Source organism: Nilaparvata lugens, chromosome Y, assembly GCF_014356525.2.
Source record: "Nilaparvata lugens isolate BPH chromosome Y, ASM1435652v1, whole genome shotgun sequence".
Lineage (NCBI taxonomy): Eukaryota > Metazoa > Arthropoda > Insecta > Hemiptera > Delphacidae > Nilaparvata > Nilaparvata lugens.
The window spans coordinates 3096332-3106766 of record NC_052519.1 but is presented as its reverse complement, the minus strand read 5'-3'; the positions used below and the strand labels follow the sequence as shown (position 1 = coordinate 3106766).

Genomic DNA, 10435 nt, shown 5'->3' with positions numbered 1-10435 from the left:
TAAAAATGATCAGGTAATAATATTCATCAACCGAGTAGCAGCTGACTGAGAGAGTTTTCTGTCGTCAGTTGAAAACAGTTGATCAAGAGAGTTTTTCATCGTCAGTTGAAAACAGCTGATCGAGAGAGTTTGCCATTGTCAGTTGAAAACGAGACAGATGTGTTGAGTCACCAAGTTTGTTGACGTCATGTTTTAAAGTTATTCGATAAAATAGGTGCAGAGAGCAGCCGAGTGTCAGCAACGCAACGCAAATTTGAATTTGTAACATAATGATTGCGGTAATATTAATCAGGTAAATGCTAAAGTAGTCAGTTTTAATATACCTAGGTAATTGAATTATAACAAATCATTTACTTCTAAATTTCCATCTCTATGCCTTTGTACTTTCAACTCTATCATTTGATATTGTTATATTCATAGACGTGAAGTAGATAGATAAGGGTGGGTGTCTACCATAAGTAAAATGAAATGTCTATTTCCGACTTCTGTAGTTGAATACTTGAAGCTAGTCGTTCTGTGAACAGTAGAGCTTGTACAGTAGTTATAAAGTTTATAAGATCTCATTGTTTAACAGATCTCATTGTCAATATGTCACCCCAATTAGCCCTTCGGACATCGGAAAAAAGAAACCGGTACCGTGACGAGAAATCGGTAAGTGTTGAAACGGCCAATGACTGATTGGCGTGTATTGACGATGACAATATTACCTGTTATGAATGAAACCGAGAGCAGTGCCAAGTTGTAATCATCAAAAGCTAATCTACAAACATGCCAACGTACATATACAGACAAAAGCAAATCCAATCGTTGAAACGTAGAAAAATCAATGATCAAAATATTATCATGAAAAAATAACATTTTCCCGCTTTTTTGGGAAACGATAACTGTATATCTTCCAGTATTGAAAATGACATTCGAAATGAAAAACAATACTGAAAAATTCTATTATATTCAAAATTCTCAATGTTCGAGTATATCAACCCCCCAGTAGACTTCATTCAACACAGTAGAACCACTATAATTTGTAGCTTACGGGACCAAGCATTTAATACGAATTTTGGAGGGTGACGAGTTATATATCAAGCTCTGCAATATCGAGGCTGATAAAATAAAATACGAAAAAATATATCATGGATACTGATCCCATAATTACCCATAATTAATTCATAATATAGCCTGTATGAATGGATATTAGAAAATATTGTTAAATATTAATTTGACATACTTGTAAAAGATTTCAGAGATCAATACAACTGTTCATGAGCGAGTTCTTCAACCAAGGGTGTCTCTAGTTATATTATTATATTTGAATCCATAGAACTTTAAAGTTCACTCCGTATGGGTGAATAATTCACAATCAGAATTCAAAATCCCTAAACTAATAATACCAATTACTATAACGTTAAAGGAATTGCTATCACAAGTTGTATTAACTAATACATGTGGGTGGGCTATGTTGAAAACAAACAATACCTAGACAGGCAGACAGACATTAAAGAAAGCGAGTTGATGTGAGTTTCGTATATTAATCAGCTGAATTCAGCAGAGTTATCAGTTACTATGGCATACTAGTGTATTTATCGTTATGGGAATACTAGTTACAGTGTTTTTGATGGCAAAACTACAAATTATAGAGTTATCGAGAAGTTTCAGTGTACTCACTAATCTTGACAATTGAACTATTAAGTGAAGTTATTTTGGAGTTTGGTAGAAATAAATTTACATGGAAATCAATTCATTCATTAAAGGCAATCTACATAATTCTAATAGGTTCTGATAACCCATAATGATAAAATAGGTGTTCAATGAATAAATGAAGCATAACAACTTGAAATATATTTCAAATCATTCAAGAATAAATTGATTCTACCTCGGTGCTAGTCAGCTTTACATTTGTACATGTATCATTGTATTGAATTATTAAATATTTGATGATTTTTGTAAAACGACATTTTGATCCTGGACTAGTAGTTCTATGAACAGTAGACCTCGCACAGTTATAAAACACAGCCTCGTCTCATACTGTCCATGAGAGTAAATCCTGTTTGTATGTTGTGTCGGCAAGATGTCGGTGTGAAAACGGCTAATGGCTGTTGGGGTTAGTGTATCAAAAATATGCTAACATCAAAAGCTAATCTCCTTCAACACACTGGCAACAGGTCAGCCCGAGTTGAAAGCAGATAAAGGTCGAGAGAAAACACTATGTTTTCTTTCTGTTATTCATTGCATGCGTCATTGCATGCAATGAATAGTCAACACGACAGCTGATTTTTTACTAAGTTACATTGATATATTAATTGCATGCGTTATTGCATGCAATTAAAAATCCACTCAACAGCTGGATTATTATGGATGATTCTATTCTGATTTTTACTGTAATATTGGCGTTCGAAGGAGACTTTACCCATTGATTTAACCTTAAAATGCAAAATTTCTAAAAAACCTTGTATATACGTCGAGGCACAATTTGAAAAGAAATATACCTGTCAAATTTCATGGTAATCTATTGCTGCATTTCGCCGTAATTGCGGAACATATAAACATAAAGAGAAATGCAAAGCCGTCGACTTGAATCTTAGAACTCACTTCGCTCGGTCAACAAATTCAAATTTTAACAAATATCCACAAATATCCTGGATGAAAAGGGGAATCAATTGCTATGTAGATTTGAATCTAAATGTCTAGGATACACTAAACAGTCCACTAAATTCATCATTTTTTCTCCAGAGGAGAAACGTTTAAAGCTGGCATCAAATGATGTCACCACATTTTTTACATAAATTATATATTCATATATGTATGTCACGTGGATTGAAGGAGCGTTGTTTGTTGATTGAAGGAAGATTCTATTTTACTATTTAAATAAATCATGATGTAATTTACTTATCCACTTCGAGATTTACATAGTGATAATAAGTAGGAAATGAAATGTATAGCAAACACTTCAGTTGCTATGATGGCCTACTGTATTGTACTCTGTAGTGTCTTATTTTTTACTAAAGTGATGAAGTATCAGAAAAAACTATTATTCAGCATTGTTATGTATTATTTTCAATGTATTTTTTCTCTTTCTTTTCAATAATTCAAAATTTGTTATTATTTTAAATAAGTAGATAACTTAACTATTGTTTGTTTTTAATCATATTATTTGTATTATTTTTTTGTATTGTTATAATACTTGATAGAGAGTTGAGTGTAAGAGAGGGTCGACTGCGCCCTAACTTCGCTCTCTAAGAAAAATAAAGGCAGTCAATCTATTCTATTCATGTCACCATAATATATAATTATGTATATAAATTAAAAAACAGATGACATCAAATTTATTAGAGCAAATGGAATGCCTTCATCTTCATGTGTAGGCAACACACCACACCAACCTTGTTCCTGTGAGACTGAGCTTGTCTCTGTGACACTCCACTTGTTCGAATGGGACTCCACCCCTCTTCTTGTTCCAGTGACACTACTTGTTCCAGTGAGACAGACCTTGTCTCTGTGAGACTGACCTTGTCTCTGTGAGACTCACCTTGTCTCTGTGAGACTCATCTTGTCTCTGTGGGAACTTGTTCCTGTGAGACTGCCATTTATAAAAATACTTGTTCCTATGAAACTTGTCTCTGTGACACTAATATCGTTCAAAAACACTACTTGTCTCTGTGAGAACTTGTCTCTGTGATACGGACCCGTATAGACTTCTCATGAATTTTTCTCTAGTTCCAACCTGCAGGAGTTGATTTAGTAGTGATTTTTTTCACCTCAACCACAGTTTCAGTCGTAGTGCATCAACCCCATTCAGGTAATACCTGAACAATCGTTTATCTCTTACAAAGCCTAAATTCTCGTACAGACGAAGTGCTGGTTGATTTGTTATCTGTCACCAACACCACCTGCAATTCAACCAACAAATTACTTCAAAATTCACCATGAGTAATTCGCATTTATGCCGACAAAAGTACATGTGATAAATAGTATATTTAAAAATATATTATTATTATTAATTTTATATAAATGAAATTTGTAGTGATATACGGCAGTGGGATTAGAAGGTTCAATTTGGTAGTAGATGTTCATAATAACTTTACTCAAGTTTATAAACAAAGCATTTTTCAATTGTCAATCATGTAGTGGTGGTCCAGTCAATAAATACATGAGAAGGGGGTGTGATTGCAATTTATATTTTAGTTCTTATTTAAATGAAGGATGAATTTTCCATTTTTTGACCGAATTCGACTTATGATTTTGAACCGCCTTGACAAGCCGAGAAGAATGAGCTGGAGTACGATGAGATCAAATCAGTGTGTCAGGGATGAGTGTTTGAAACTTTGATCCTTGAGGTGTCCTTAAGCGAGCCTCTCCACTGAAATAATTGCATCTAACAGGTGATTCTCATAGAACATGATCTCATGAACTTATATCATTGTGCGAAATCTCAATGTGATGACAATTAAATTGATGATGATAGTTAATTGAAGCTAAATCTTGGGTGTTTTTTTCAAAATACAAGGAGCATTGTTGTCAGGTGTACCTGGAAATCTATATGAAATAGAGCGCTCTACCTGGTCTCAGATTGTAGAGCACAAAATTACTCCCAGAGGAATTTTAAATTATATATCTAAATGGTAACAATCGGAAGATATTGTTAATCAAAACTAAAATTCATCAAAATAGATTTTTTCATAAAATTTTACTATTTTTGAAAAATTATAACTCAGTACTCATTGAAGACAGAGAGTTCCGAATGAATGAAAACGAATGGGACAGGTAAATTTTCGATCATCATGAATAGACGAGTAAGAAGAAAAATCGAAGTGAATAAAACTCCAACTCGCAAGTGCTTGGCAGTCGAGGAACCGTAAAAAGCTGCCTGAATTGGTATAGTAGCGATGTAGTATCGGTGTAAAAGCGATAGTAAATACTTGGATGGCAAGAAGTTACACGTAAATTTTCAAGGTAGCCTGACCCTAGACTTCTTGTCGTACTTGTTAAGTACATTAAACGGAATACGATTCACATTTGTTCAATATATTTCTATTCAAATTTTTAAAAACGACAGCCCAAAAAACTGAGCAGCCAGACTGCCGAGCATTTACATCCATTTTTTATTAGTTTGATACTAGCAAAGTAAACCGTTAATCTTGCAAGGAAACAGTTTTGAGTTGACTCGTAACTTTATTTACATCTATTTACTCGTAGTTTTAATACTTCTTTGAGCTGCCTTGCAAGTCACTCGTTTTTATTCACCCGGCCTATTGTGTCTCTAGATAGCCGATAGACCGTGTCTCTAGACCGTCTAAAAAGTCGTGCGATTTGGTCAACTAGCGAGTACTTAGCATAATTAGCATAATAGATGTTCAAGTTTTGATTAGTTACCTCGTCAGCATAATCTGCTACCATTGCACGAATCGCTTTGAGCACCAAATTTGACCCTGAAAAACAAATTAATTATCCATCATAGAATTGAACAAAGATTAGTTTTATACTAATTAATATAACTATTAATTACTATTGCGATATTATTATTATTTCATTGTTTTTGTAGGATTATAATCTGGAGCAAAAAGGGTTATGTTGCAATCTACATTGAAATAATAATTTCATGCTTTTATAGATATTTCACATCATGAGTTGAATACAATTAAGTTTATGCTAATGTAATCAGGTTAATCTAGTTATAACAATGAGCATATTGTTCTCTGACCTTTCGTTATTCACAATAAATAGACAGCATTTTATCATGCTTTCATGAGCCTAGAAAGAACAGCCTTCCCAAAATAAATTTACAGTTCACTGGAATGGTAGAAAATTGAAACAGCGGGAACACTTTATTTTTGAGAGTTTCAACTGGTGATATCTAAGACTCTATTATTTGGTATCTGTTAATGTGATTGCATGAAATTTGAAAATTGGAAATAAAACTCTCATCTTTTTGAAAATTTAAGGCTGTTGATTGTGATTTGGATTAGTTGTTCAATACAACTTATGTCTTGCTAAATAAATAATTGTTGTCTCCATGAATAATAATAAAAATATAATCTGTGGTTAGTCTGGAGTCAAAATTATATATTAATTGAGAGTTTACATGGCATTTTGAAATAAAACAGATTTAATAAAATTTATTTCGATTTTTAGTTCTTATTTGATATTAAAGGGTTTTTAGCGAATTCTTGCTTAATTATCTCGCATTCTAATTTCAATGCCTGTGATATATTGAGATGTCTAGACATTTTGAAATTAAGCACATTTAATTTGCTTTTCAATTCGTATTTTAAAATAAAGAGTTTTGAGCGAATTCTTGCTGGTTTATAAAGCATTCTACTTAATGCCTGTGGTATATTGAGATATATAGATGAGTATTTCTAATCATTCTATTAACTTTCCTTTTCAATACAAAACTATAATATTCAACTAGAATAATGTAGCCTACTCCGCAAAGCCCGTAATATAAAAATTCAATGGTCTTCTAGATGAGTAGGCAATTCACTTATTTATCTCTGTACAGAATTTAAAATCTAATTTCGATATTATCCTATTCGATCAAATTGAAAACAAAGTAGATTCATCCCTAAATATGCGTAGCCTATTCCTATGAGAAACCAAGCATATGTATTTGTCTCCCGCATGGACAATTAATTTGATTTACATAAAACTAGTTATTAAAAATGCCATGTTATTATTTTGAGAGATGCCAGGAAGAGGATAGGCTACTACCACTACTATCGATTAGTACTTATTTAGGTCAGTTGAAAGCATGCCAATTCAATTCAAGTTTCAAGCCTACTTCATCGAGATACAAAACATATTTTCTAGTGTCCAGGGATAATTGGGTGCAATATTGTAGTTTTTTAATCTATATGAATTCAAAATTCCTGGTTTGAATATTTTCGGATTAGAAATTGAATATATTTATTGATTAAACATGACCTACCTTTTATTGAATTGAACCATTGATTTGAAAATTTGTGAAAGGGATGGATTTGTTCTGAACCTATTGTCTCTTCTCCAGCAATATGAATTGTTGAGTGGTGGTTCAAGGCTGAGTGGTAGAGAGGACTAAAAAGTCCCTAACTCCAAATATAGACTGTATAAATAAGGAATGTTTTCATTTCATTTGTCTATCATTCAGTGCATAAAAATAAGTTAATAAATGTACATTACTATGATTTTACTTGATACATGCTAGACATGGGTAGTCTCGGCTTAACTGGATTTCCATAACACTCAACAGTGTAAAATTGTAGGTATTTTCATAACACTCATACGATTTCAATTTTTTTTAATGTAACAAGCTCTCACCTATTTTCCATTTTCTGTAGTTCTCGTCGACAGCGAGCATAGCGATGTATCCTCTTTTAACGACTTTTCTGTGTATATCAAGTTTGCATACAATGGCACCGGCACTAACGCACGTATTGCCATCCATGGCCTGTAATCAGAAATATTCGAATGCATGTATTGAAAAATCAAATTTAGAAACTTACAATAATAACTAAATTGAAAATAATGAAGAATTTTTCATTAATTTTTCGTAGTTTTGTTGTTGCGTGTATATAAAAAAAAACAACTTGGGTAGATTCAGTGTGAATAGTGATTTTGAGAAATTTATCCCACAAGAGGCAGGCTGAATTCGAGAATTGACTACAACAAGCAAACAGGCTACACAAGTTCATAGAAAAATTGGTGACACATTTTCCAGAAATGGTTCAATGAACTCGATATAGACGATAGAGAAATGCACATAACACGTTTCAAGTCACACATGAAAGACGCACTTCTGGAAATGTGCGAGTATTCTGTAAAAATTTTCTAAATGAGCAGTTTCTTGGTGGTTCTTTTGAAAAAGGCCTCACAACAGGAGGCAGCTTGTTGAAGAATTCCATGACAGAAATCCTGTACCTGGCCTGTGATCGATGAAGGCGTCTCCTGAGGACATCCAACAGCTCACGGTGCATGCTGTTGTGGTAGTGGATGTCACTACGGGCAGCCAGAGTATGCTGTATCCTCTGGACATACAGCAAGCACAGGATGACGGCTGGAGACCGTCAGCACACCAAGGCGAGCAAAGATGGGCTTGCAGTGGGCAAGATAGTCGCTGCCTGTTATGATTCAAACAATCCTCTTTTGCAGCCTCATATACATCAGCAGCCCTGCCAAGTGACCCCACAGGAGCAATCCATAGGTAATAAGGCAATGGAAGAGAGCGTGATACATTATCACAAGATACTTCTTAGTCACCAGGCCCCTCATTTTGAGCAGCAGGAAGCATATGCGGAAAAGTCGGCAGTAGCTTCACTGGATTCTGAAGATAACGCAGTTCTAGTGACAAGCTGCAGATGATCATTTTGGTATTGTCCTCATTCGGCTGAAATCGATTAGACAGGAACCACAAAGTGGTTCGAAGTTGCTCCGCAGATGACTTTAAACCCCGGTCAAGCTCAGCACCCGACGACAGTGGAGATGTATCATCTAAAAATATCAGAAAGGAGCCGTGGTCGTCGAGGTCATTTATCATCACTAGAAACAGTGTAGGCAGGCCCAGCACCAATCCCTGAGGAGAACCACTGGAAGAGCCTGGGAGTTTACACCACCGAGGGAGACAAGCTGTGCCCTTCCATAAAGGTACGAGCCCCAGATGGAAAGGGCCGAGTCCCTTAGAACATAGAAACTCAGCTTTTCAAGTCGAATGCCATGGTCCACACAGTCAAAGGCTCGGCTCAGGTCACACAGAGCAAGAGACTCGCCATCCTCGAAGGCAGTATTAATCTGCTGAGCTATATGGTCCACTGCACTCACTGTCGATCTCCCAACTCAGAAGTCAAACTGCATGTTAGAGAGCAGGCCATTCTCTTCAAAGAAAGACTCCAGTTGAGGCTTGATCACTGCCTCGATCACCTTGTCAAAGACAGGAGCTATGGAGATTGACCTGAAGCTACGAAGGCTCTAAGGTTCGTCCTCCTTGAAGACAGGGACAGTTCGTGGAAGTCTTCAAAAAATCGGGAAAATTTCCAGACCTCAAGAACTTGTTCACAGATCCACAGAGAGGAAATTCAATGGCATCCACTATCTCTCGGAGCAAGTTCACAGACATGCCAAACAAATTTGACTTTTAGAGGGCTTGAAGGAGCAGATCATTTTCATCAAGGCAACTGGTGTGGTGATGCTCCTGTCCCGGCTGGGTTCTTTCTTTCAACAAAACTATTGGATCAACGGTAGCATCTGGCAGGGCACCCACTATGTCCTGAACTAGACTCACAAAGAAGCCATTGAAGTCAATCCTCTTGCCTTGCATTGATTAGGTGCATTGCATCCTCAATCGTCACTTGGTTTCCAACCCCTTGTTCGACATTTCTATACCTAGCAGAGCTGTCGGCTTCACCATCCTCTCATCTGTTCTTGAGGGTGAGCATGATTCCTTTTGTCAGATTATCAGTGTACCACTCCTTGTGGCCATCCAGATGTCAAGGTCTCCTCCTCATTGCCTGGGGGCGGTGTGGCTTGACACTTTCAGGAAAGGAAAAAATAGAATTTGTCTCGGAAAAGCTTATGTAATCTATACGATATGCAACATTGCACACTGCATTCACTGCCTATCACATGATGTTTGAGTAGCACCATTGCTACGGAGTTGCAGCCTGGGGCTTAGCATTCCTTACAAGCAGACAAAATTAGAGTTCCAGAAGAGTGGACAAGATAGATCATTGAAGAGGACTGTTTCAGAGAAGTAAGATCCTTACAGTTGTATCGCTCTGCATATTAGAAGCTATAACTTGATTGAGAGAAACAATTCCATTTGAGACGCATACTAAGGGATCATTTTATCCTGTTGCCTGAGAGATTGAATTTAATTGAAAACAGGAATCATCCTCAAAGTATCACTGAGGGAAAAACTGCATTCATGGCTTACCACTCATTATTTGCTTCTCACCTGAAGTACGGCATAGTGGCATGGGAATATGCAGCTTAGACAAGTATGGACAGAGTTCTGCGAATACAGAAAAAGGCTCTGAGAACAATTTTAAGAAGGGATATGATGGATCACTGCAGGCCGCTCTTCATCCAGCATAAAGTACTCACAGTTGTCTCACTCTACATACATGAAGTAACAACCCTTGCTGTGGGGAGTAGACCATAATTGAGGGGAGATAGACATGCCCACAAGACCTGAAATAGAACCGACATTGATCTCCAGCAGCACCGGCTCACAAAATTCAGCAGGTCGCCGGCCTATTCTGGGACCCGACTCTTCAACTTTCTGCCCAAAAAACTTAAGACAGTACAGGACTACGGTGTCTTTGCTAGAAGACTGAAAAAGTACCTAGCCGTGAGGCCCTACTGGCAGAGTACATAGATGACCACACATACCAGCATCATAGACCGTGAATCCCCATTGATTGGGAAGAAATTTGACAATTCCCAGGTCAATGACCATGGAGAAGACTAC

The 10435-nt window shown here is 36.3% G+C and overlaps 1 protein-coding gene across 1 annotated transcript; it reads right to left on the bottom strand.

The window, feature by feature from the left end:
- Nucleotides 1–3692: 3692 nt before the first annotated feature.
- LOC111048528 (N-alpha-acetyltransferase 30) lies at nt 3693–7946 on the bottom strand. Its single transcript, XM_039443518.1, has 4 exons — nt 7845–7946; nt 7291–7420; nt 5368–5423; nt 3693–3868 (listed from the first exon to the last, which is right to left on the bottom strand). Exons 1-4 carry the CDS (start codon nt 7944–7946, stop codon nt 3749–3751), a joined length of 408 nt encoding a protein of 135 aa, XP_039299452.1. The 3' UTR covers nt 3693–3748.
- Between the last annotated feature and the right edge of the window lie 2489 nt (nt 7947–10435).

What these genes read in the sequence shown, in the direction of transcription:
- LOC111048528 (XM_039443518.1), bottom strand. Translation starts at nt 7,946, where the DNA reads ATGCACCGTGAGCTGTTGGATGTCCTCAGGAGACGCCTTCATCGATCA. An exon ending in TCAACAAGCTGCCTCCTGTT is followed by an intron (nt 7,421 to 7,844) that starts GTGAGGCCTTTT and finishes TTCTGATTACAG; the next exon opens with GCCATGGATGGCAATACGTG. An exon ending in TAGCAGATTATGCTGACGAG is followed by an intron (nt 3,869 to 5,367) that starts GTAACTAATCAA and finishes TGTTGGTGACAG; the next exon opens with ATAACAAATCAACCAGCACT.